Here is a 27,874-nt window from a genome sequence, read left to right as displayed (position 1 = left end):
TTTAATAATTTAATTTGATCTGACTGTTTTCACTTGCAATCACTTAAATCCTATTTTTTATACTTAATAGAAACACTTTTGTTTATTATCAAGCCAAGTATAAATAACTGTTACCCAAGCAGAAGCAACCTCTGTGCATCTCCCTCTTTCATTGATAAAGGGAGCTGACTTTATGAGCTTTCTCTGTGTAAAAGTTTTACACAAGAGTAAGATGGATTTTGAAAGAGTTTTGATCTCTTTTGGTAGTTGCTTTCCTGGCTGCTGAGCTGTTATAGCTGAGACCTCCCAGAGCTGAACTGATTCAGGGTCCGTGTTGCTCTGAAGGGGGGCAATTATCCCACCTGTGCTTTGAGTGGGAGGGGCCAGAGCTTCTGGCCCAGCAGGGGAGAATGATGCAGAGTCCCAGAGAACAAGAAGGTGTCTATCAGTGGTATGATCACACTGGGGGACAGCCCCAAATGGACTTCTGTGATCAAAGCTGTCCCTGAGAAGGTAGACCAGTTCTTCCTTTCTCTCCTCCTCCGCCCCCTCCCCACATGTTTCCCTGACTATGTTAACTGATCCATGCCCAGGAGTGGAAAACCTTACCCTCTGCCAGTCCCCACAAGCCTGCAGCAGAGCCAGTAGGTTCTCAAAAGCACTTCATATGGATAAATAGCTCCTTGTTACCCAACTGGTAGGATGAGCTCCAAGAGTGAGCAGTTTTGGGCTAGCCTTGGCTGAAAGGTGAAACCTGTTGAATGCTGACCTCCTTAAGTCTCTCACAAAGCTGACCAATTTTATTTTTAGTGTAACACTCAGTATTTCCCTTACACATTTTAGTTACTCCTGAAGGAAATAAGAGGAAGTTATTGTACATTCTCCTACTCCTCAATCAGAAAATAAAAATGTTTTCTTTGTAACAATTCCTGAAGGGCTCTTAATTCTACCAGGTTGTTATAGTCCTGAAACAGATCACTCACTAGCTTTCTTACCATATGAATATGTCCTTGAAATGACATTGTTTAGTGAGCAAATGTTCTTAACATTTAAGACATATTAATACCATATTTAAACACACACTCTGTTCAGCAATGTTAGTTTGGTCTTATTACTGAATGCTACTTTTAAAGTGATTTAAAATGTGTTACTTTTAACATAAACACAACATCCTGCAGATATACAATTTAAATTGTAGGGTTTTTTTTAGTAAAATCTGTTTTTGCCATTGCAATCCAATTCCAAACATGTTAACCCATTTACAGTGTGGCTACTTAATTGTAGTCAATGTATCACACAATTTGGATTTAAAAAGAAAGAATTTTTAATAAATGGAAAAACAAAATAAATAACGAAACTCAAAATCCATAACAAGAAAAAAGAATTTCATAGGGCCATACTACCAGGACCAAGGAGAAAACAGCCAGACCACAACTTTGGAGTCCAGAATTCTCTCTTATACGTTGGACTTCTTACCTCATGGTATTCCATAGCACATAGTTATAACAGGATACGATGGCCTGAGAACTGGCGTCTGAGTTCCAAGAACCAGGAAACTATGGTTTTCTGACAAAAATATCCAATTTATAACCTTCCCCAAACCAAGGGAGCAGAGTAAGATGCCTTACCATCTCTAGAAATTTCCTGTATTATCGATACCATCACAGAACTTCTCAGAAGACACTAGAGTAAAAACTAATCATCCTTAATAGTTATTGAGTACATCTTGTTGCACTCGATTCCATACAGGTGGTGAAGAGACAGTATAGAGCCAAATGTTCAGAATGCCAGGGACAGCAAACTGCACCCCAGAAGGTGATCTTGCAGACATAGATCTTGGATACAGTATGAAGGGTGGTGCTGAAGCTGGGGTGATGAAGTTGGTCATCATTTTTTACTGAAATATCTTGAAACAGACTGGTCTTGCTACTCCCAATGGTATAGCTAAAGGAGCCACATGCACCCAAAGCCTCAGATTTTTATTTTTATCTTTTTTGTAACAACTGCATAGGGAGTAAAAACAAGGCACGACACATAGAGGGACATAAACTTGGTCCCTTCCAGGCATAATGAACATCTAACATATGTGTTTACCTCAGGAATGGAGTCAGAGAAGAAACACTTTTTAAAGGGCTGAGGGACCAATAAGATTGTAGGGATTACCAAAGGCATGTGGCCACTTAAATTACGTTAACTCTTCACTGAACTGATCTATATAACTAGGTGCAATAAAGAATTTGACTAAGACAGGCAGAGGACATGAAAATTGAATTGTTAGCTCTCTGGCAACAGTAAAGGAATTAAGGTAGCCACAGATGCACTTCCTTATAGGGTAGAACAATTATGTTACCCTCACACATTTCCCAATTTTCAAGGCAGTTCAATAGTTGTATCTTGAGGCACCATATCTCACACAGGGAGATTCACCAAAGCTCTTGAGAAACAAAAACATTTTTAAAACCAAACCTAATGAAATATTTAACTCTGAAGAGTCAGAGTTGCCTGTTTATGGCAATTAGCAAAATTAGCAGCATATAAGTACAACTGGTTGTTTCTAATCAAGAAAGGGGTATCAAGAAGGCAGAAGATTCCAATATACATTTCTTAAATTCAAAATCTATAGCTATAACAATACTTCTTGACATGAATTGAAACTTACTGCCTCTCAAGTAAGATGCTTATATCTAAAAGGGATATTATATTCTTCACTTGATTCTGCTTCCAATTGAGCAGTAATAGTTACTTTGTGTTCCTTATACTTGTGAAGTGAAAGTTGAAACAATCTAAACACACTGGAATCTTGCCAAGTTTGTCTTTTTTTTTTGTTTTGTTTTGTTTAAATTGAAGTCTTTCTTAAGTACCATGGAATATCAAAAGTATTTGAATTTCAGACAAACAAGCAAAAAAAAGTAGACATGAAATCTGAAGAAACAAAGAAAACAAAAGTGTTATCAAACTGCTTGAATACAAAGGAACAGTAGAATCTTAAAGGACAGACTAATGAAAAAGCTTTTGTGAAAGCTTATGAAGTTCAATTATGCTTTTATTGTGAAGTATCTGTCTAACTTGCTATTGCTTTATGCAATTCACTGGTACTTGTATGCATAAGACTCTTGGAAGATTTCTTCTGCAGTAACAGAATATCAGAAATAATTAGGTCAGTATACTGTAGATAGCTGTGCTTTTTAGATTAGATGAATCTCAATGCCGTGCAGAAGAAAATAAAATGACTCTGTTTCATTACTATAATAATTATCCTCTTTCAAGGGGTTTACCAACAATTGTTTGTATGGCAGGTGAAAAATGTGTATCAGGTGGACTGTTAGAAAAGCAGAAACAGCTAAAGCTAGATCAAAATTTTTGTATGCTCATACAGCCAAGAAGATGAAATATCATCTTCTGGATGCAGACATTGCAACTGTAACCCATATTATCATCACTTCCAGATTACACTACAGGTTCAACCCCCCTGGTTCGGCACCTCACAGGTCCCAGACAAGGGAGTATACCAGATCAGAGGAGATAAGGGCTCTCCCAGGAGCTGACCTCCTGGAAGGCTCCCCTCCTGGTTATCACCTTGCTTCTGGCCCCGCTCCCAGCCCCCCGGCAGCTGCCAGGTTGTCCTGGGCTAGGCTCTGCTGCCACCCAATAGCCGATGGTCTCTGGTCCATGCTTCTCTTGTTCAGCAACATCCAAGGTCCTGCTGAACCATGAATGTTGCCAGAACAGAACATCCCAGACCAAAGAGGTCCAACCTGTACCACAACATGTTCTATATGATGTTAGATCTTAAATCTATCCAGAAATTGATGCGGGCACAGTAGTCATCATCTTTCCTTAAAGAAAAAACATGCCACAGGTTACATCTTTGCAGAACATAACAGTGCTACTGCATCCTCATGGGTTCTCTATTATATACCATGTAGAAATTAAGGGGCCAGTTTTGAGTCACATCATTCTAAATAGACCGTGACCTACTTACTTGAAAAATCACTTCTCTATAGATGGATTTAAAATAACGGGTGGACTGTAGAGGGAGATTTAAGAATATAAATGTGTTTTCACATGCTAGATTCAGTATGTTAATTACTGGCAGAAAAGCCTTACTGAAGTATTTTCAAAAGTTTCAGGATGCATGTACAGCAAATCATGAGCATTCCCCTTGAAAGAATGAGTGTATAACTCAAATAAAAATACCAGCTGAAGCAGAATTAGAGTGAAACACTTTTGAAGATACATTTTGACATTATTTGTACATGTTGAATTTCTCTCTAGTCCAGCACACTCTGATCCAGCAATATCCATGGTTGGGCATGATTTTAATTACCTAGATGTCTACTTATCATGGGTGTGGCCAAGTTTCTCGTGGTATCAGAAAGTTTTACAGCCACCAGTCCTGGCTCTCGGTGTTCTGTGCTGTTATTTAGCTCTTGTTTATCCCGAAGAGGACGCCTAAACTGCAAGAAAAGTTTGAATCTAATATGGTGAATTTCCCACCACCCAGTTTTGCAAAGTTGAAGGTCCATACCCTCAATGCCAGGGAGAACCAAATGTACAGGTTGAACTTCCCAAATCCAGGACTCTCTAGTCCGGCAACATCCATGGTCCAGCATGGACGTTGCTGGACCAAAGATTAGGGCAGAAGTCAGCTGAGATAATATGGGGTTTGCAGAGTCCCGGAGGGGGGGCCGCAGCAGCTAGGAAGGGGAACCCCGGCATCGGGGGGGCAGGCCACATCGGGGACCCTCCCCTCTGCCAAGGAGCTCTGGTGTCAGTGGGGTCATGTGGCTGGACAGCCCCTGGCAGTGGGGCCGGTAAAGCCTGCAGCAACAATGGGGCTAAGATGGCTAGACAGCCCAGACCAGGAAACCCCCAGTGGCAGCAGAGCCAGACAGTGGCTCGGGAGCTCCAGCTGGAGAACCCCAGCAGCAGGGCCAGGCAGCAACTGGGGAGTGATGGCCCTAACAGGGGAACCCCAGCATTAGTGGGGACAGAGGGTATCAAGGAGCCTCCACACTGACTGGGTAACCCATGGTGTCAATAGGGTCAGGCGGCCAGAGAGCCCCAGCAGCGGGGCCGGTGGTGGCCAAGGAACCCTGGGAAACCCTCAGTGGCAGCAGGGTTGGTGATGGCCAGGCAGTCCAGGGCTAGAAAATCCTGAGGAACCACTGGAGGTGGTAGGGCTGGTGGTGGCCCTGACTGGAGAATCCCTGGGAACCCCCAGCACAGCCAGCGAGAAGCAGGATGGGGAACCTCAGCCAGGCCAGCTTTAGCAGGAAACCCCTGCCTCGGGAACCCCAAGGAAAGGAACCATTAGCAGCGCAGCCAGCAGGGGAAGTTTGACCTTCCCTGGTCTGGGATGCTCAGGTCCCAAGAGTGCTGGACCAGGAAAGTCCAACCTGTAGTTCAAAGTAGCACATCCCCATTAAGGAGCTTACCATCAACTCAGAGAGTGAGGCACTTTGGGCAGTTTGCATTCTGGACTATGCTCACGGTGTCTGCTGGATCCAATACTCTGCAGCAGACGGGTAGGAGCTCATGTCACCAGCATGCCACATAGCACTTGTCTAGTCCCTCTTTCTCTCCCTTGAGTGAAATAAAGGGGAGGCAGTATGCTTGTGCCTTTTGGTACCCTGGTTGCCCACACAGACACCATAGCAGCATGAGCACAGAGCCCAATTTGCAGGAAAGCACTGACATGTTCATGTGTGTCATGTTGGGCCTAATGGGACTTCACTTTGAGAGTATACACACATTACCCCACCAGAAAGAGGAAGACGATGAAGCTCAGAGTGGCATGGAGGTGTTTCTCAGGCAAGTCCTGATGCTCCTGCTAGCGCACTTGCCAGTTAATCCTCTGAATACAGTGCAACACCAGTTCTGGCGCTGTGAAACAAGCTCAGACTGGTGGTACCACATTGTGATGCAGACATAGAATGATCAGCAGTGGCAACAGAACTTCTGCATGCACAAGGCCACATTCCTGGAATTATGCGAATGGCTTTCCCCTGCCCTGATGCACAAGAATACCTAAATAAGAACCACTCTGATAGTGTAGAAGTGCGTGGCAATTGCCCTATGGAAGCTTGCCACTGCAGACAGCTACTGGTCAATTGGGAATCCATTGGGGGTAGGAAAATCTATGTCATGATATGAAGAAGTGCTGACCAGCACACGGTGACTAAGGAGTTAACTCAGGTACCTAGCAAAGGTGTTGGCTGGGGGGGAGGGGCGGTTTGGGCAATCAGCCAATAACAATGAAAGTAGGAATTTCAAACGGGAAAAGAAGGAGTTTTCTCACTCTCTTCTTTGTTTGAGTCCAGAGCAGTTTCTCCCAGGTATTGAGGAAGATGGGAGACACTTTCTCTCTCTCTAAGAACGGACTTCTTGAACTGTGTAAGTAGGGAAAAGTTTAGATAGTCCATCAGGGTTTATTGTTTTGGGGGTTTGGAAATCATGTCTGAGTTGGCTAATTGTTTTTCTCTTTTGTAACTAAGGATTACAGCCCAGGGACTGGGGGAGGAGGTGAAGGGAGTGAGTGAATACACACACACTTTATTTTGAGGGGGTGTTTAAAAAAAAAAAGTGCCGGTACTCCAGGGGAAAATTTGTTGAGCTCTGACTGGAGGTGCCGGTACTGCGTACCGGGCAGTACCATCACAAAAAAAGCATACTGTGTCTCTCTCACTCACTCACTCACTCACCTCGCCAAGCCAGAATTGGCTTAGAGGCGGGGGGGAGCACGCAAAGCTTCCACCTGCCCTGCCAGGAGCACGTGGCACTTTGAAGCACCACGCGCTGCTCGTACGGCCAGGGCAGAGAGTGGAGGAGACATCGCGTGCTCCCCCGCCCCCAGGCCAATCAGGGCCTGGGGGCGGGGGAGCTGTGTAAAGCTTCCTTCATCCTCCCAGTCCTGCAAGGAATCCGTGGCACTTCAAAGTGTGGTACTTACAGGGCGGGAGGAGGCTTCCTGCGCTCCCCACCCCCCAGGTCCTGATTGGCCTGGGAATGGGGGAGCGTGGCAAGCCTCTTCCAGAGCATGAGTGCCTAGTGGGATGGGGGGGGCAAAAGGTCTCTCCCACCCCCAGACAAATCATGGTCTGAGGGTGGGTAGCCCCACCCCCCTCCTGTTTAGGCCCTTCCCCTTCTGCTGCAAAGAGGAAAGCTGCTGTACCCCTATGCGGGGTCTCTCCCTAGTGATGCTGATGAGGTGCCCCACTAGCTAAGACCACCAACACTGATCTGGAACAGCTTGGTGATAGGCCTGGGGGGTCCAAAAGGGCCACTGCAGCAGTGGTTGCCACTAGAGACGCCTGAATACCAGGACCTCCTGCCTATGCTCAGGACAACAGTGTGCTGAAGTACGTTGACTCCTCCTTGACCTGTAAGACTCCGGTTCAGACTCCAACATAAAAGTCGAATGTGGGGGGGGGGGAGGACCGCCATAGAGGTGAAGTGCTGTGCCGCACTGGAAGCCCTTGTGACAGGAGCCCTCCTGCAGGTTTGATACTATGTGGACTCGAGCAGTCCTAGGATCAGTGCTGAGGAGAACAGTCTCATGTAGGCGAATGGTGCCAAGGTCTGGACTCAATGATACCAGCTGTGATGCTGGAGTTTATGGTGTCAGGAGGCCAGGTGGTTTTGCAGGGTACTCTAGCACCAAATGCGACCCTTTTGACTTCCACACCTTCAAAGCAGATGACCTGCCTCTTTCCCACCTCTGCCGTTTCTGCTGCACTGGAGAATAAGAGTGGTGCCAAGGCACGGCAGTTGGTGCCAGGGAGGTGGTGCACTCTGCACTAAAGATGGCACACTTCTTACAGAGGCCACCTGGTCCACTCCTGAGGCCCATGGCGCAAATGGGGGTGCAGAGAAGTATCCATTAAAAGGTTTCTAGATGCAACTCCCTATTCCCATGGGTTCTTGACATAAAAGCTTTGCACATCTAACTCTTATCTGCAACATGCACCACTCCCAAATACTTAAGATAGGATTTGTGGTGATCACGTGTAGGCATAAACTTGTTGAACTGCTTGCATGGTTTAAAGCCACAGAACGGAGGCATGCCCCAGCCTTGGGTATGAGGAGGAAAAGGACTCCCTGCTGAGAACTATCAAATTACTTCACAACTAACTACAGAAAACAAAGCTAGAGACTAGCTGGAAAGAGAGAGAATTCCAAAGACCATCACTGGCAGTAAGAAGGAACTGAGGGAGGAGTGGGTTAGAAATGGGCTATATACCTTGCTATACTGGTGCCACTCCAGGGGTCTTCATTGCCAACTTATGTGTTTCTGCTAGGGAAAAGCTTTCTGACGTCTATGCACGTGGCGCACACACACACACCTGACTTGGAATGCACATGACCAATCATTTGAAGAAGAAAGCTGGGTTTTATAGTTCTCAAACTGTGGATTTGTTTCCAGAGATAATGTTTGTTAAGAGCAAAAATGTTTTAAAATAAATAAACATATAGAAGTGAGGAAACAGACCTCAATCCTATTGTCCCTCTGCAAATTTGTGTATAGAGTCAATCCCTTACCGCTCTCTAAAAGTGCAAAGTTTCAAAAAATTCGGAATAGATATGGGCAAGGAGAAGAAGTAGTCTGTAGATATATGTAAGAAAGGAGGGACAGGCAGAAGAAACAAAACTGAAATTAGTTGAGCAGCATATTCCAGCAGTCTTAAGGTCTTTCTGAGACTTCATTGACTGGAGATCTACCATACCATTCTCTCACTAGTAGGGAAAACTTATAATAGCAGCAGACCGTAAGAGAGACCCAGTTTGGAATCTTTTAATGCATGCAAAATGCAAACAGGTGCAACAAAGAAATGCAAGGCCTGGTTGCCTAAATGAAACAACATTGTAAGAAATGTTCCTTCTTAGGAGGAAGCTGCGTTGAAGATGATGAAAGGAACATGTCTACACATGAAGGACCTTCAGCTTGGTAAACTTTTTTATTTCATACTTCTTTAAGAACTGCCTATCTACCTTCTGGACTATTCTTGAATTATCATGTTTGAGCAAAAAAATATATATAGTTGTAACTCAACAGTACTATCATTTTTGTGTGGTTGTGATAGATAAATAAATAGCTGAAATAGAAAGCTCTTTCTTTTCCAATTTCACCTTTAAAGTAGCACTGTCATTGAATGCAATGAGTAATACTAAATTAGCAGTGTAGTAGTAATAATTAAATAACTGCATTGACTTATTTTGTTTAGCAGAATCCATCCTCAACATACAAGATTCTGGAGACAATCCACCTTCAAGATCACCACCATTTTCTATAGTTTCAGAGTTATATGCCAATTATAAGGTTTCAGTTACATCTTGTGTGTCACAGCCATAATACCTGTAACACGAAGAAAAAAAGTCTCATCCAGAAATATCATTCAGAAATAGTCATAGATAAGTTTGTGATAAGAACCAGCAGATTACAAAAAATTCATGAAAAAATGGCCTATTATGTTTAAGTAACAAATTCTCCTTTCTGTATGATTGAGAACCCACACTTGATAGGTCAGTCATTAAGACTAGGATACAGTCCACCCAACAGAGCAGATGTTGCAGGCAAGTTGCTGAATAAAGTGTAGAGAAAAGAAATTAAGCAGTGTTCAAAAAGTCTAGAGGGGGTAAAATTGCTAGCCTGAATTTTGATGGATCGAGCAATGTCCAGAACAATCCTATTGTATGTATTTATGTGACAGAAGAAGGGAATGTCTTCCTTACAGAAACAATTGATACATGAAAACAATGCACAGATAGCAGAATACTTAGAAGTAGCAGTAAAAGCTATAACAATCTGAAAAAAAAATCAAAATGTCTAGTATGCAGTTTGGTCACAGACTGTGCTGTAAATGTATCCAAGATGAGAGTCCCAAGCTAATAACATACATTTGCAGTGCTCATTTGATGCACCTCCTAGCCAAAGACTTCAGTGTTTCAAAAATAAAAGCTAATGTTGTTGAAATTGAAATATACTTCCAGAACAACCACTTTGCAGTGGCTGCTCTGAAAAAAGTGGGAGGAACCAACATAACTTTCCCACAAGATATGCAGTGGAACTCAGTAATGGATTGCTTTGAGCACGATATCAAGAATTAGTCTAGTCTGATGATACTTTCTGAACAAAATAATGAAAAAAATAGATGGCAGTATCATAGCCAAAGTTCTCAACACTGGGCTTAAGAGAAACGTTAAGCTTCCCCTGAGTACTCTAAAGCCTATGGGTATGTCTACACTACAGAGTTAGTTCGAACTAACAGACGTTAGTTCGAACTAACTTTCATAGGCGCTACACTAGCGCTCCGCTAGTTCGAACTTAATTTGAACTAGCGGAGCGCGCTTAGTTCGAACTAGGAAAACCTCATTTTACGAGGATTAAGCCTAGTTCAAACTAGCTAGTTCGAATTAAGGGGTGTGTAGCCCCTTAATTCGAACTAGTGGGAGGCTAGCCCTCCCCAGGTTTCCCTGGTGGCCACTCTGGCCAACACCAGGGAAACTCTATTGCCCCCCTCCCGGCCCCGGAGCCCTTAAAGGGGCACAGGCTGGCTACAGTGCCCGTGCCAGGTGCAAGCCTGCCAGCACCCAGCCAGCAGACCCTGCACCTGGCACAGCTCGAGCCAGCCACCCGATGCCCCCCAGCCCTCCCCCTCTTCCCTGGACCAGGCTGGCGGCTCCCAGTAGCTTGCCCGAGACCGCAAGAGGCGGGCACCCGCCTGGGCTAGTGTGGACATCATGGACCTCGTCCACGATCTCTGCACTAGGCACAGGAAAGTGGCCGTCTAGGGCAGGAGAGCTGCCAGCCTGGCCACCCAGGAGCAGGTGTGCATGAAAATCAAGGTGGTCCACTGAGACCCCCGACCCTGAGCTCTGACAATGGCCGTACAATGGCCGTACTGGGTCAGACCAAAGGTCCATCTAGCCCAGTAGCCTGTCTGCCGACAGCGGCCAACCCTAGGGACCCTAGAGGGGATGGACCGAAGACAGTGACCAAGCCATTTGTCTCGTGCCATCCCTCTCCAGCCTTCCACAAACCTTGGGCAGGGACACCACTCCTACCCCCTGGCTAATAGCACTCCATGGACCCAACCTCCATCACTTGATCTCACGTCCCTTTAAACTGTTCTAGTTCTAGCCTTCACAGCCTCCTGCAGCAAGGAGTTCCACAGGTTGACTCTTTGCTTTGTGAAGAAGAACTTTCTGTTACTAGTTTGAAGCCTGCTACCCATTCCTTTTCTTTGGTGTCCTCTAGTCCTTATTTATGGGAACTAATGAAGAACTTTTCTTGATGGACCCTCTCCACCCCACTCATGCTTTTAGAGACCTCTATCCTGTCCCCCCTCCGTCTCCTCTTTTCTAAGCTGAAAAGTCCCAGTCTCTTTAGCCTCTCTTCATATGGGACCTATTCCCAACCCCTGATCATTGTAGTTGCCCTCCCCTCTCCCACCCTCTCTCTTCCCCTCTCCCACCTCCTTTTCCCAGTCTCCCCCAGTTTTGTTCAATAAAGACAGATTCCATTTTTGAACACAATTGTCCTTTATTTTGTACATCAAGAAAAGGGGCTAGGGAAGGGTAAGTGGAAGGAGGTGAGGGAGGAATGGGGTACGAGCCCCCGATGGGGAGGACTGGGCTGGCTCTGCGGGCTTCTGGAGGTGGAAGCTCTCCTGCATCCCCCCAATTGCCTCCTCTCCCCAGACGGCAGCCTGCGGCAAGTGCAACCGGTCTGATGGCCGAGTGCTGTGATGTGCCCAGTGTGGGCACTCCGGGCACTCCAAGCCAGGACTGGTTTGCAAGCAGGGCACCCCTGAGAACTGTCTGTCCGGGGTGGGGGTCAGAACCCTTTAAGCATAGCCCTCGGCTAGCCTGAGACAGCATCTCCACGCTCTAAGTCCTCCTCTGATGCCCTGCCGGCACTGCTTCCGGCCATCCTTAAGCCCGGTTCAGGGTCCACTTAATGTGGACATGCTAGTTCGAATTAGCAAAACGCTAATTCTAACTAGTTTTTAGTTCTAGACACGTTAGTTCGAATTAGCTTAGTTTGAATTAACTAATTCGAACTAAGTTAGTTCGAATTAGCACTGTAGTGTAGACGTACCCTATTTCTGTATCCTTGAACAAAGTATAGGGAAGTAGTTACTTTATTGCTGATGCTGTTGAAATCTGGAAGGAACTGAGTGGGATCTTAAAAAGAATAATATGCAATGACAGAGTTAAATTACAAGCATTAAAAAAAAAGAATGGGACAAGCACCATCTCTAGCTCATTTTCTTGCAAATGTTCTCAATATTCAGTACCAAACTTAAGTGCCAAGGAAGGGGAGTTGGCTATGACATGGGCATCCAGCAATCATCCCTACATAATACCAACTATAAGAAACTTTGGAAGTAAGGGTGAACCATTCAAGAAATATGTTTGCTGGTGTTTTAAAGAAAGTCACACCATTGAACTGGTGGAAGTCACTTGAGCATTTGGATTCAAGTGTTAATCTCACTTTTAACAGCAGTAGCTTCTTCTGCCAGTATAGAAGGAATATTTTCTTCCTTTGGACTAGTTCATTCCAAATTGAGAAATCATTGGGGACTTGAAAAAGGAGGAAAGGTTGTTTTTCTTTTCCAGATTACGAACAAACAGGAAAATGAAGTGAAGAGGATTGAATTAGCTGCAGAAGCCAATACTTTAAGTTTCTCATGTTGACAGGCTGACACAGTCTATTTAATTTTTGTTTTAAAATGAATAGTTCACCTTCTAATGACCTCAAATATCTGCTTCAATTACCTTTTGGTAAATGAAATAACCAATCATTCATTTTCTGATACAGCTATAAAACTAATCTAAAAAGTCTTCAAAATAAATCACCGTTTTAAAATGTGTAGTGTATACCTTCTGAAAATTAAATCTACATCTGACTTATGAAAAATATGTTTTATGGTTATAATAACCAACAAAAATTCACTTGTATGTCAAAAACCATGATTAAATTGAGTCTTCCTGACTAGAAATTTAAATAAATTTGATTTAAATAAATGCTGGTGAACTGCAGCTACAGACTGCCACATTGCTGTGGCATTTGCCACTAAGCAGGATGTTGCACTCACTGTATAAGTGATTGCCTGAAGTGATGTCTTTTTTTTCCAATCAGTTGACCTTCTGAGATAAAATGTCAAACAAAAGAGGTGTAAAATCGCATTTAATTAGTTCATGGGTTAAATCTTAAGTTTAAGTGGTTAGCTGATTAAATGGGGAAGGGGGACAAGCTAGAGTACACACCCCACAAAATCCAGACAGGGGAAGCTCCAGCCCAATAAACCTAGTGGGCATGGGTAGAGGGCTGCTCCCCCGGAACCAGTTAGTTGTTAAGAGTGATGCTTACCTGGTAACCCGTCACCCGTTAACATCCTTATGTCAGATTGATCTCTATATTCTTCTGGCACTTCGGATGAGACTTCTAAGACTTAAGTCCCAATTAACAAAATAATATTTTGCAAACAATTCCTCACAGTTGGATACACTCATTTGGAGACTCACCGTGAAATAGGCTTTTTTTGCAAAGAGATCTAGTCATTTAAAAGCCTTCTCCTTCAAAGAAAACTGCACTGGGATCTGCTTACACCTTTATTTGCTGCAACAGCAACCACAGAAGATGGCATTGAATACATAAAGAACTGCGCAAAGCCTTGTGCATGGACATAGTGTTTTTTGTCTTTCTTTCTAGAAATGGGAAGCTGAAGTCTCCCAAAGAATTTGTGTGGTATTATGGAGTACTTAATTGGTGGAAAAGACAAGTCTTTCAGATAGGCAATTAAATATTTAAAAAGATGAATAGGAGAGCACTAGAATACTCAAGGAGCTGATAGAGGAGGGATCTGAGCCTTTGGCTATCATCTTTGAAAAATCATGGAAGATGGGAGAGATTCCAGAAGACTGGAAAAGGGCAAATATAGTGTCCATCTATAAAAAGGGAAATAAGAACAACCCAGGAAACTACAGACCATTCAGTTTAACTTCTGTGCCAGGAAAGATAATGCAGCAAGTAATTAAGGACTTCATCTGTAAACACCTGGAAGATAATAAGGTGATAGCATGGATTTGTAAGGAACAAATCATGTCAAACCACCACCCTATCTGTTACCTGATAGCTTTCTTTGATATGATAACGAGTCTTGAGATAAGGGAGAAGTGCAGGACATGGTATATCTAGACTTTAGCAAGGCATTTGATATGGTCTCGCATGATCTTATTATCAATAAACTAAACAAATACAATATAGATGGGGCAACTATAAGGTGGGTACATAACTGGCTGGATAACCATTCTCTGAGAGTAGTTATTAATGGTTCACAATCCTGCTGGAAGGGCATAACAAGTGGGGTTCCACAGAGATCTGTTTTGGGACTGGTTCTGTTCAATATCTTCATCAACGATTTAGATGATGGCATAGAAAGTATGCTTACATTATTTGTCGAGCTCTGGACATGATTATTGGTGAACACACAAAAGACCACAGGATCAGGCTACTGTGGAAATTCCAGAATACTCTCTTTATTCTAATTCCTCCCAAACCATACTATTTTCTAAGAGGATAGGCTGTGAAACCAGACCACAAACCTTGCAGATCCTTCAACATCTAAAAAAGGAAAAAGACCATCCACCCTATCAGGAGCTGCCCCAGCATTTTCCCCCAAGTACTCTTTGAAGGACCAGTTTGAGTATGCCGGACAATGTGCATCTCCAGCCCTCTACCAGGTATTCATGGGCTTTCTACCTCCTGTACCTGACTTTCACATTTACCACTCTTGCCCTCCCCATATGGTTCCTGAGCACCTTCAACTACTATTAACTTCAGTAGTACGTGAAGGCATTCTGAACCTTCTAGAAGGCTCTCAAAGGTAACTACTATGCAATTTTGACGTCAATCCTGCATTAATATGGGGAAATAAGCAGATTAGGAACAAGCCAATAGTGTTTGCAAGCCATAGTGGGTTGAACTATAAAAGTGTATCTATTTTAGAACTGTAAAAAACCTGCAAGACATATGATAAAAATTTTCTATATTCAGATGTTTATATAAACAATTTGCATGCATCATATACTAAGAGTAACAATAAACACTATTACTAAAATAATTCCAGAAATAGAATATACAATGCCTGGAGCACTGCCATTTACTACGTTTATTTAGATATGAAAAGTATAGCAATGCTTTATTGCTTCTGAGGCACTAACCCTTTACCTTCCTGCGTGGTGTGGAGAAAGTGAATAAGGAAAAGTTATTTATTTGTTCCCATGATATAAGAACTAAGGGCCACCAAATGAAATTAATGAGCAGCAGGTTTAAAACAAATAGAAGGAAGTTCTCTTCACACAGCGCATAGTCAATCTGTGGAACTCATTGCCTGAAGAGGTTGTGAAGGCTAGTACTATAACAAGTTTAAAAGACAACTAGATAAATTCACGGCGATTAAGTCCATTAATGGCTATTAGCCAGTCTGGGTAAGGAATGGTGTCCCTAGCTTCTGTTTATCAAAGGGTGGAGATGGGTGACAAGAGAGAGATCGCTTGATCATTACCTGTTCGGTTCACTTCCTCTGGGACACCTGGCATTGGCCACTATCGGCAGATAGGATACTGGGCTGAATAGACCTTTGGTCTGACCCAGTAAGGCCATTCTCATGTTCCTATTTCTAATTCAAAGTGGGAGTGTTGATTGCACCACTAGATCGTGAGAAGCACTGACTAACAAAAAATTGTTGAAAGGAACTACTAGCTCAAGCTCAAATATTAACCTCTTAAAACTTACCTCTAGAAGATATACACAACATTAATGGTTCAAACACCAGGAATTCTATTACTAGTAGTTATGAGAATGACAAAAAGATGGCAGGGAATACTAGTTTCTTTCATAACTTTTCCAGCTGATTCAAGTTACATTAACTGATCTTGAATGTATCTACATTTAGTTTTTGTTTAGCCCAAAGTGTACATCAGGAAGAGTATGTATATGGGGGGGAGGAGGTTTAAGTAGGGATTATTGAGGCATTCTGGGAATTTTTAAAACAATTAATACCTCTGATCTTTTGTAGTATCTTCTGTGTAGTCTATATTTGAAGGGTTTTTTTAAATTTAAGATTGGCACAATGAGAGGGCAAGCTGCACATTAGCTCCCTTTTGTCACTCACAAGTGCATACCTCAGAATGATAGGCCCGGCTTTCCCCATTTCTGGCTAGGTGGAACCCTGCAGTCCAGTCACTCTTAGGCCAGGTCTACACTAGGGATGTCAACGTGTAGACGATTACACGAAAAATAGAAGGGAGCAAAATTGCAACCCCTATGTAAGGTGGCTTGGCTCTAGTTCTCAAGAAGATTGCTTCTCTCTCTGTGCTGCAATGACAGTTGAGGTCAACTGGAGTATTTGTGTAAACAGGTACTAGATCTGAATGTCTGGGAGCAGGAGCCTGCACTCTTTCTGTGGTGTGTCCTTGACTATAGAATTTGCTTTTCCAAATGGTCCATCAAAAACTATGTTACACATTTGTCTTGTGGGTTAAGATACCCTCCTCCTCCTCTATCTCTCTGCATCTTCCCCCCCCCCCCCCCCCATCACAGAAGTAGAATGTTCCTGTTTTGTGGTGCAGCTAATTTAGCTTTATTTTGGGGCTGAAGGGGAAGAAGAGAGGGTTGTTTTTCTCTAGTTGGCATAGATCACAGGACATGGACTGTTTTAAAATACTGTGCACACACTATTTAACTCACTGTATTTTGTAAACTTAAAAAAAACCCAAAAATTCCTGTATCATTCAAATTACTTGAAGACTTCTTTGAAAACAAGATACTAAAATCTTCCATAAAACCACAACTGTAGGACAACATTCGTACTGTGTTTATACAGTAGATTTTGTTGGTGCAAATATTTCTACACAGGATTTTCAAATAAGTTATCTGATTATGAGGCATTTTGAAGACCCAAGCAGGAAAATGTCAGAGCACCTCATATCACACAGCTAAGGACAGTCGATGATACTCAGAAAAAGAAAATACAGGCATCCTCCAGCCACTTATTCCTCACACACTACACAAAGTTAAAGATCACCCAAACCCAATTTTAAATGTACATAGAAACACATTTTAAAAGGCCCCTTTTCTTGTTTCCTCTCCCCTAGCCCGCCTCTCGTCACTTTTTTCTGGAGTTCTCTCATGAGCTCCACTCAGCTCCCTTCTCTTCCCCCCTCACAGCTCAACACTCCTCTCCAGTCAACTGACCCCTCCTCAACTCAGCATCCTCCGACTCCCTTTTCCCCGGCCTTTCCTTGGAGCCGCCACCTCGAGCTCCCCGTCCACTTTTCCTCTCAGTGTCCCTGCACCCTTCTCCACTCAGCCCCCGTCTCACCCCTCGCTCGACCTCGCCATTTCTCTCCGTCGATGGCCTTTACCCTCCAGTTCGTTACCGCAGCTCACCCTGACGTCCCCACCACTGCCCGTCACCTCTCCCATCTCAACTTCGCGTAGCCCTCGCAACCGTCCCCCGACTGACAAGCCCTCTGCTCACTCCGCTTCCGCCAGCCTTTCACAGCTCACCCGCGCCCACCACGGCCCTTGCAAGGCCCCCACCCCCCGCCCGGGGTGCTCTGCGGTCGCTCACCGTTCTTCAGCTCGTGCTTGACTGTGAGAAGAGGCAGCTCCCCTTCCTCTGCCGAGCTGGAGGATCCCTCCATTTTCTCAAAGGCTCGCCACCCCTCGCCCCCCTCTCTCTGCCTCCCGCCTGGGGCGTGCGGGCGGGTGGGGAGGGGGCAAGGTGTCTGGCAGGATTTTATTGTTCAGAGACGTCTGGGGGGTAAACGCCATACAATTCAATACAAAATAAAAGCAACATTAAAATCCCGCCTCCCAACATCCAGCCCCTGCGGTTGCCCGCCCGCCCCAGCTCCCCTCCCTACTCAACAGCAGGGGGGGAACCCAGCCCCGCCGGGACTGGAGGAGACTGTACGAAGAGGCGGACTGAGGAGACTTCCCTCCCCCTCCTCTCGCTTCTCCAGTCCGTAGAAGAATGATACTGAGAGCTCATTGGCTCTGGCGCCTGAGCAGCTGGCCGACTGTTGGTCAGAGACCGTTGGACTGTACGTTCCCGCCCTCTAGCCAAATGGCGCGCTGCCCTATTGGCTCGCACATTGCGCTAAGCGCTTGCTCCTCCCGCTCCCCCCGCCCACTCGCCTTTTTATTTGTAAACATTCCCTCCCGCCTACTGAAATGGGCGGGTGCTAGGTCGCCTAGCGATGTAAGGGGCGATGCTGACTGCCTCCTGGGGGCTGCTAGTCAGTAAGCTACGAGCGGGAGGCGCGCTCCTTCCGGCTCAAACCTCTCGTAGTTCCGGAAAAAAGAGAGGCGCCGTAAAGGAGAAAGATTAAGAAGTTCCTTCCCTCCGACCTCCGTCCCTGGCTGGTTTTCCTACCCCCCCCCCCGCCCGGAAGCGGCGATGGGTCTTGGGGACAGCGCAGCCCTCGATTACGGGAGGTGGAAGACGGAAGGGGAGGGGTCTCCCTGTCCCCTATTGCTGAGGGGGAAGCGAAGTCTCCAGGCTCGTGGAGGTGGGAAGAATACTAACGAGGAAGGGAGCTCTGAAGAGGCTTCCCAACGCACAGTGCCATGCGCTAGCTACTCCGTAGCGTAACCCCTAAGGTAGCGAGGCCCCCTGAGCTAACATATACCTCTGCGAGAAACAGGTGGGCCCTGCTCCAGAGACCTTACTGTCTGGAGCCAAGAGCTGGCTGCAAGGAGGTGGTACAGGATGCAGGGGCAGGAGTTAAAGCAGGAGTGAAACCTGGGGCATCCTGGCTTGTCTGGACCTGGCCCCAGAGGCTTGGGGCTCCCCTCAACATTTGTGGGACTGGCGCACACAAAATCTAGCCTAAGGCTCTGCTGTGCGAGGGATTGTGGGGAGTGTCTTTCTCCTCAGTCAGATGTCGTATCATTGAGGGTTTGGTTTTTATTTTCTTGCTTCTCACTGGTGTGCAGTTCTAGAATGATTTTTCTGTGAGTTGGTAGCCCCTGACCAAAAAAGGTTCTCATTCCTCAGTTAAAGGATAACACTATGGCTACATCTATACTACTATCCTCTTCTGCAAGAGGAAATGAAAATTGAGTGCTCATTTGCATATGTTCTCATTTTCATTTCTGAATGGCTCTTGTGCAAAAGGGTTTTTGAGCAAAAAGGAGCTGTCTACGCATTTTTTGCGCAAAAAACTCCTGCGCAAAAGGGATCTGAGGAAATGCAAATGAGAACATGACATATGCAAATGAGCATCCATTTGCATTTCCTTTTGCAGAAGAGTATCCTAGTTTAGATGTAGCCTAAGGCTATGTCTGCCCTATAGCCTCTTGCGCAAAAATGTATGCAAATGAGGCAAAGCATGGAATGTCATCATGCCTTATTTGCATAATTAATTAGGCTCCGTGTTTGCACAAGAGCCTGTTGTGCAAAAAACCCCTCTTGTGCAAGAGGGGTTTTTGCGCAACATGGAGCCTTATTAATTATGCAAATGAGGTGTAGCGATATTCCACACTTTGCCTCATTTGCAAATGTTTTTGCGCAAGAGGCTATAGTATAGACATAGCCTAAGAGTAATGAACAGAGGTCACAGCACACTGGTTGACTATCCTTTCAAAATCAAGTGTTTTCTTGGCTCTGTGGCAGTGAATTTTAAGGAAACCACTCATTCCCAGCTGCATGATCTGCTCCAAAGGCAGATTCCAATATGCAATGTACTATTTCATTCCCAGAGATGCATTCTGCAACCCCATTAGGTGTAAGATGCCCAAGCTAAGTGGGAGGCAAGCTGTGGCACATCGAGGTTGTGTGTGTGGCCTGGGACATTTTTAGTTTACTGTTGCCCACATACTGGCTTGCCAAATTCTGCTGGTTTCTGTTCTGTCAGGCTCATCGGTTAATGTTCACAGTTGCACACAAGGCCTCCCTCCCCCCACTGCTGCCTGTGTATCAGAGGCAGCAGTGCAGGGGGCAGGCATGAACTAATAATATGCATGGGAAGCTTGCTTTTAAGTTCCTGCCTCCCTCCGGCCCTCACCATATTGCTGCCTCTGATACAGAGCCACTGGAGCCACCCCCCTCTGTGTGTAAACATGTATCAATTGAAAAATTCCAGAGTTACACATTTACAAAAAAAAACCCCAAAAATGCTTTTTAACATCCCTAAATGGCATGAAGTTTTCAGCTTTAATATTTAAAAATAGTTTGTCTTCATGATTATGGAGAAAAGCTTGAAAATGTGAAGCATTCATATCCTAAAGTTTTGAAAACTAGAAGGCAATAGAACCCTGACAATTATGATTTTTAAACCCTCAATTATTAAGCTAGTCATGACATTTTGGGGGTCTGACTTTTTTTTTAAATGCTTAGGTTCAAAACATGGGTCATGTGTACTGAATCTCATTTCTTATGGTGTTTGGATTTGTACCTTAGTCTTTTCAGTAGCATACTAATCAGATACTGCACTCAGTCTACTGGCAAATTGTAAATGTAGGCCTTAATTGGACAGATTGTTAGAATAACTGTTTAAAAGGGCCAACGATGTTAAGCAAGAGTCATGGATACTGTTTTGGATTAAATGTGTATATGTCTTTAAATGTATGTGTGGCTTAGTATTTCCTGTTGTAACCTTAAAGTAGGAGGAAGCAGGAAGAGACTTGGCTAGGAAGAGACTCAGGCTGTCTAGTATCAGAGCAAAATTGTCTTTCCTTCGATTTATAGTTAATACAAAAGAACATTAGATTCTTTTCTGGGGAAGCAAAGACAACAGAGTAAAGTCGAAGAGAAAGACTTTATTTACTTGAAGATAGAACAGCCTTTGAAAAAGCTAAACTAACAGTAAGATTGCTTATTTACACTATGTTAGACTTATCATCAGACTATTGTATGTGATGGTGAGTGTTGTTATGCTCACAGAATATTTTGTGGTATCAGGAAAGGAGAACCTATTACACAAATGCTTCAGTTTGTGAATATTCATTTAAATTATGCAGTTTGATTTATTTTCATATTAAGCATGCAGGAGATATTAAGCATGTAGTTTGATTTATTTTCATATTAAGCATGCAGGAGATATTTTCATATTAAGCATGTATTTGAGAATAATTGACTTTTGACAGTTTTCAGTTTGTCTGTATTTTTTTTTACTTCCAAGCTGTAGCTTCCTTTGCTGATATATCCTGTGTTCCATTCTTCCCTACATACTCCTCATGTCCTTTTTCAGGTGGTTATTCAACAAGTGAGGGCTAGAGTCTTTCCTTGTACATTTTTTTTAAATCTTTTATTTGGAATGCAGATTCCAGACAAACGTTTGCACTTCTGACTTAAACTTGTAGATGGTCTGGAATTTCTTTAAGTCCCTGAACTCTTCCATCCACTTGACTTCACTAACTAGTTCACTTAGTTTCTCTCAGTCTGCCATTTTGAAATTGAATATTTGTAACTAACCTGTTTTCATTCTCTTTCCTTTTAATTTATACTAGATTACCTCGTGATCACTTATTCTATATAGTCTCATCACTGTTTACTAAAACAGTCTAAAGTAGTATTACATCTTCTCATTCAGTGACTGTTTAGCGAAGAAACCTATCACTGTTGGGCCCTACCATTATTAATAGAGATTATCTGCCAAACTATAGATTAGAGGAGAAAGCCTTCCATAAGGACAATTTGTAGTAATAGTAGTACTCTCTTTAATAACATTGAGACTTCTATCCATGTCCAAAGTTGATCCTGAAGGTCTCTAGCAAATTCCTAACACTACTACATAGAACCTCTTTATAGTCCTTCCCTAAAGTGATTTTGGCGCAAATAGTGTGGTAGCATTGTAAAAAAACAAAAAGAAATAACAAATAAAACTATCTTTACGTCTCTCTCTCCTGAACAGTACATACCTGCTAGTACCCGTATTCCAGTCATTTATTTGCACACATCTCAGATTTTTCTTGACCTCATCCAATTTCACAGCTAGATAAGAATAGCAAAAGGTATAGTGAGAAAAGTAAAATCCCTGCAAGCTGCAATGGAATCTTTTCAAAGACACCATAATAGAGACCCAACATAAATGTAAACCCCAAATTAAAAAACATAGTAGAAGAACCAAAAAAGTGTCACCATGGCTTAACATCCAAGTAAAAGAAGCAGTGAGAGATAAAAAAGCATTGTATAAGAAGTAGAAGTTAAATCCTAGTGAGGATAACAGAAATTGTCAAATTAAGTAAAAATATAATAAGAAAAGCCAGAAAGGAGTTTGAAGAACAGCTAGCCAAAAAATCAAAGAGTAATAGTGTGATGTAGTGTTGGTACCTTGCTGATTGCTATGCTGGGCGGTGGGCTGTGGGTGACCTCCACTGGCGGCTGTTTGTAGCACGGCTCAGAAGGACAGGGGTTGTCTCATTATGCAAGGGGCTCCGAATCTGTCCGACCAGTTGCCTTCCAGGGAGAGAAACAAAGGAAGGAGGGGAGGCCAGCTCCTGGCTGGGGAGCAGAGCTTGAAGGGACGGTTTTTAGTTTCTGTCTGGTATCATGGAGGAAGCAGCCTAAGCAACTGGCTGGGATTTAGGGGCCCAGTCTCCCCCATCTCAAGGGGGACTGAGGCATCCTAGGCCTGCTCTGTAACCGGATTACATCTCTGCTGTGCTGTATCCTGGAGAAGCAATAAACTCCCTCTATTCTACTGGCTGGTGGAATCTGTTCGTGCCACTACAGGGGTGCAGGAGGCGGGGGAACCCCGACGCGCTGCTACAAATAGCAAAATGTTTAAGTACATCAGAAGCAGGAGCCTGGCAAACAAAAAGCGGGGCACCTGGATGATAAATGCTAAAGGAGCACTCAAAGGCGATAAGGTCATTGTGGAGAAACTACATGAATTATTTGCTTTGGTCTTCACAGCTGAGGATGTCATGGAGATTCCCAAACCTGAGCCATTCTTTTTAGGTGACAAACCTGAGGGATTGTCCCAGATTGAGGTATTAGAGGAGGTTTTGGAAAAAAATTGTTAAATTTAACTGTAACAAGTCCTCGGGACTAGATGACATTCACCCAAGAGTTCAGAAAGAACTCAAATGTAAAACTGTAGAACTATTAACTATGGTTTGTCACCTATCCTTTAAATCAGCTTCTGTACCTAGTGACTGGAAGACAGCTAGTTGTGATGCCAATATTTAAAAAGGGTTCTAGAGGTAATCTTGGCAATTACAGATCAGTAAGTCTAAAAGCAGTACTGGGCAAATTAGTTGAAACAATATTAAAGAATAAAATTGTCAGACACATAGATGAACATAATTTTCTAGGGAAAAGTCAAACATGGTTTCTGTAAAGGGAAAACATGCCTTACTAATCTTCTAGAGTTCTCTGAGAGAGTCAGCAAACATGTGAACAAGAGGGATTCAATGGATCCAGTATACTTAGATTTCCATAAAGCCTTTGACAAGGTCCCTCACCAAAGGCTCTTAAGTAAGTTGTCATGGGATAAGAGGGAAGATCTTCTCATGGACTGATAACTGGTTAAAAGATAGGAAACAAAGGGTAGAATAAATGGTCAGTTTTCATAATGAAGAGAGGTAATTAGTGGTATCCCCCAAGGATCCGTACTGGGATCAATCTTATTCAACCTATTTATAAATGATCTGGAAAAAAGGGTAAATAGTGAGGTGGCAAAATTTGCAGATGATACTAAACTGTTCAAGATAGTGAAGACCAAAGCAGACTGTGAAGAGCTTCAAAAAGATCTCACCAAACTGAGTGATTGGGCAACAAAATGGCAAATGAAACATTTATTGTAGCTAAATGTAAAGTAATGCACATTGGAAAAAAAAATAATCCCCCAAACTGGTAACTAAAGATACTGATTGAGAACCTGTTCCAACTCTTTGAAGTCAATGAAAATCGTTTGGTTGCCTATCATGGGTTTGCATCATGCCCTAAATAACACCACAATCAATATTTAAGGTTTAAAAAAAAATCTAATACTAGATGCCCCCTTGCTTGCTGTGTTCGCCAACCCCCCTTTCCGGGAGTAAGCAGCCCTGGCTCTCTCCCCAGCTGCTGGGGAGGGCCAGATTGAGGCATAGAAGCCCTGGCCTGCCCTTGCTCTTCCCCATCCAGCTGCTGGAAGGGGTGGGGTTGACTGAACCAAGGCTGCAGCTGGCCTGGCTCTCTCTGCTCCAGCCGCTTTGGGGGCTGTTGAGCCGGCCCGAAGCTGGCCCATCTTCTTCCCTCTGGCTGCCATGGAGGGTGTGTGTAGTTGGGCCAGAGTGAGGCTGCCATGACTCTTCCATCTCTTGCCACTGGTGGCGGAGGAGGTTGGGCTAGATCGAAGCTGGCCCAGATTCCTCCTTCTGGCCGCCGGGCTGGTGGGGGGAGGGGAAGGAGAGTGTTGAGCCAGACCAAGGCTGGCCTGGTTCTCTCCCTCTGGCGTAGAGGAAGGGGGCATGGCTCTGGCCACCCACTGGTGAGGGGCAAGAATGCGTGGTTCCCATGTGCCTCTCCTTTCCCCAGGGATGCCACACGGGTCCTGTGCACCCGCCTCCCCTCCCCCCACCCAAACCCCCGCAAGGCTCTGTCACCACCATGTGTCACTCCACCTTCCTCCCAAGCCCCCGAAAGGTGACGCAACTCCCACACACCCCCATCTTTCCCCACCTGAGCCCCCACAAAGCCAACCCTGGCTCTTGCCTCCCCGCCAGCCACTGGGAAGGGCTGGGCTGTAGTCATACCAATCTAGGCCCCTTCTCCCTCCCCTTCTCCACCTTCCAGGGCTCCCTTCCCCCTCCCCATTTCTCTCCCCTACCACCAGCCAGGGCCCCCTTTCCTCTCCTCCCCCAGCCATGGTCCCCTTGTCCCTCCTCCCTCCCACTGCAGCCTAACTTACTCCAGCAGCCACGTGGTGTCATGTGCCAGGTCCAGTTCCTGGGCCTGGGAATCTCCCTGTGCACAGAGAGGGCCTGAGACCAAGCCACGCTGCCCCAAGCCCAGCTTTCCCTCCACTGCTGGGAAGGAAAGGGGAGGGCTGGAGGCAGAGGCAGCCCTAACCTTTCACAAGGGCCCTGGGGGTGGGTGGGGCATGTTCCTGTGGGATGCAGAGTGATATAACAACAAGCTTCGGAGGGGTAGCCAAGTTAGCCTGTACAGGATAAACTTAAAAAACAACAAATAGTCTGGTGGCATTTTAAAGATTAACAAAACATGTAGATGGTATCATGAGTTTTTATGGGCACAGCTCACTTCTTCAGATGACCGGAGTGTTGGATGTCCAGAACCAAAACAAATATATATATATATATATAACGTCACTCTGTCATCCCACAGGAAAAACTATTTTAAAGTATAGTAAGGATAATTTGCATTTTTTTTATGTTTAGGCTTAATGCAAGAGTCAGCGCAACTTGATTTACAGGTCACATGAATTTGGGTTATGGAACATATAAATGCTAATGGCCTCATTCTCAGAGGTCACTGAATGGTAGGGGTGCATCAACATTTCTGCAAATCAGGCCACACATTTTTAGATGTAGCAGAGGCAGTCTTTAAAGATTAAAGACATATATTGTGTTGGTTAAAGGGCTAACTGCATTTGACCCATCTTTGGTCTCTGAATGCACTCTTTCATGTGTCAGGTCTATGTTTCTTGGGTGCAATATAGTGACCAGATAACCTCCTTAAACCAATATATTCTATAGTTAAATCTTAACAGTAGGGCTAGACCATTTAGAGAAAAATCTATGTATATCTATCTTAACTATAGATTTAGTGCCCTTTAATGATAGCCCAGGCAGCTCTAATTTCTTCACAGGCACACATTGGGGTGTCTGTCTCAACAACTCCACAAAAACAATTTTAACAGCTTCCCTTTGAGAGGGAGAAAAACATTTTTTCTAGACTGGTCCATCGCCATTATAATCAAAAATATAGATCTATTTTAAAGTGATCATATAAAGCCCTGCACGGATACAAGATCTGCATCCATATCCACATCCATATTCTCAAAATTGAGCTGGTAGAGAGGAAGCAGCGTGGGGGATAGATGGCTCCCCATGAGCACCAGCTCCTGCCTGCCTGATATAGAGCAGCAGTGGGTACGGGGCAGCAGTTCTGTGAGAGCCCAGTGTTCATGAGGAGCTGTCTTAAAAGCCAGCTCCCCATAAGCATCTGCTCCCACCTACCCCTGCCCCGCACTGTTGCCTCTGATACAACAGAGGGGTGGGATGGGGAGGACAGGCCCTGCATGTAACCATGAAGATTAACTGATGAGTCCAGGCTCATTGGTTAACTATTTACATGTTTACATTATCACATCCTTAGAGTGAAATTGGCTTCATTCAAAACACTTTCAGTTAAATGTGATCTTCCTGATACCTGAAAATGCTAATACTGTATGTCTCTAGAAGAGGGAAACAGTGAGAGAAAGAGATGTTAAACTCTTTATACACATCCTGGTAATCTAAAAAAATGTATGCTTTGTGAGCAAACGTCTGTAAACTTGTCATGCCACCAATTTTGGTTTTTAGAGAGGAAATGGTACACTTTTAGGATGCAAAAGAGCCACTAGCATATAGAGTAAAGAACTAAAACTTTGAATATAAATATTTAAATGTACTGATAACTATGTGAGTGAACCTTTATGTATTCTAACTAAGGCCTTGCTCTTCACAAGTTCCTAGTTGTTTTGAGGGTCAGTCTGGGGTTTGATGGTAAAATCATAAGGCTGGAAGAGACCTCAGGAGGTCATCAAGTCCAGCCCCCTGCCCAAAGCAGGACCAATCCCAACTAAATCAACCCAGCCAGGTAGTGCCTATGACTGTAGTTTGAGGGATTTTTCTAGGTTCAAAACTAATCTTATAAACCAAAGTTCTTCAAGCGATGTCCCCGTGGGTGCTTCACTGTTGGTATCGGACTCGTCCCACGATGCAGATCGGATACTAATGTTAGGAATCATTAAAAAGGGATAGAGAATAAGACAGAGAGTATCTTATTGTCTCTATATAAAACCATTATACGCTTACATTTTAAATACTGCGTACAGATGTGGTGGCCTCATCCCAAATAAGATATATTGGCATTGGAAAAGGTTCAGTAAAGGGCAACAAAAATTATTAGGGGTTTGGGACAGGTCCCATATGAAGAGAGATTTAAAAGACTTGGACTTTTCAGCTTAGAAAAATTCAAAAGTTCAAAGGCTAGATGGATTTATACAAATTGCTCTAAACATACCTAAAGAGGCTAAATAAATAATCTACTACATCCAGAACAGTAATACAACATTTATAAGTATTCAATAAAGATATTTATAAAAGGATGAGACCCAGAGATGTTGGGGCACGTAATGGTTGGCTCTAACTTGGACAGGCAGATATAAGGAATGAACCCTTTAAAAGTTTACTCTTTTTATTCTTTAACAAACAAGAGGCATCCATCCTTGTTAGTTCTCTACCGTATCTAAGGCCAGAAGAAGCAATTTCTTATGTAGTCCATTTAATGCATCTGATACTCTGATAACCATGTTTAATTTTTATACTTAAGTGTAAACCTTAAATAAAATAACACTGGTATTTCAAAAGCTCATTTCATGTTTCTCACAATAACTCTTTTTTCTTACCATCTTACTGTTTTTGGTCATGTGTTTTCAGCCTATTGCTCATGCTAATATCCAAACAATTTTAAACTATAATGCAAAACAAAATGTGAGTGTATATTCCTACATAGTGTTCCCTTACCTATTGTCTGGCCCTGAGATTGGCTCTATAGCCATATGGTTAGGGCATTCATCTAGAAGGAGTTTAAGTTCCCTGTTCTAATAGCTATTTAAATATTTTCTACTGGAATAGCTTCAACAGGAGAGATTTACCCAGAGC

At 43.9% G+C, this 27,874-nt stretch overlaps 2 protein-coding genes across 9 annotated transcripts in view; one reads left to right on the top strand and one right to left on the bottom strand.

Annotated features, from left to right (window-relative positions):
* The window catches only part of RPS6KA5 (ribosomal protein S6 kinase A5), a 205,041-nt gene extending 187,029 nt beyond the window's left edge, over positions 1-18,012 (bottom strand). The window contains exons 1-2 of one of the 2 annotated variants that reach the window (XM_075926718.1): positions 17,922-18,012; positions 17,622-17,806 (exon numbers count right to left, since the gene is read on the bottom strand). In XM_075926718.1, the coding sequence (XP_075782833.1) occupies positions 17,622-17,694 (73 nt within the window). In that variant the 5' untranslated portion in view covers positions 17,695-17,806; positions 17,922-18,012. The other variant, XM_075926719.1, reaches the window with a different exon arrangement.
* The window catches only part of DGLUCY (D-glutamate cyclase), an 85,016-nt gene continuing 65,992 nt past the window's right edge, over positions 8,851-27,874 (top strand). The window contains exon 1 of one of the 7 annotated variants that reach the window (XM_075926723.1): positions 8,851-8,920. In XM_075926723.1, coding sequence (XP_075782838.1) covers positions 8,884-8,920 — 37 coding nt within the window. In that variant the 5' untranslated portion in view covers positions 8,851-8,883. Of the gene's footprint in view, positions 8,921-14,699; positions 14,728-18,230; positions 18,656-18,680; positions 18,700-19,537; positions 20,862-20,898; positions 20,918-27,874 lie in introns of those variants that run through there. The other 6 variants (XM_025190959.2, XM_025190957.2, XM_014579725.3 and 3 more) reach the window with 6 other exon arrangements.

This window comes from Pelodiscus sinensis, chromosome 4, assembly GCF_049634645.1.
Source record: "Pelodiscus sinensis isolate JC-2024 chromosome 4, ASM4963464v1, whole genome shotgun sequence".
Taxonomy (NCBI): Eukaryota; Metazoa; Chordata; order Testudines; family Trionychidae; genus Pelodiscus; species Pelodiscus sinensis.
This window is presented reverse-complemented; position numbering and strand designations above follow the sequence as displayed.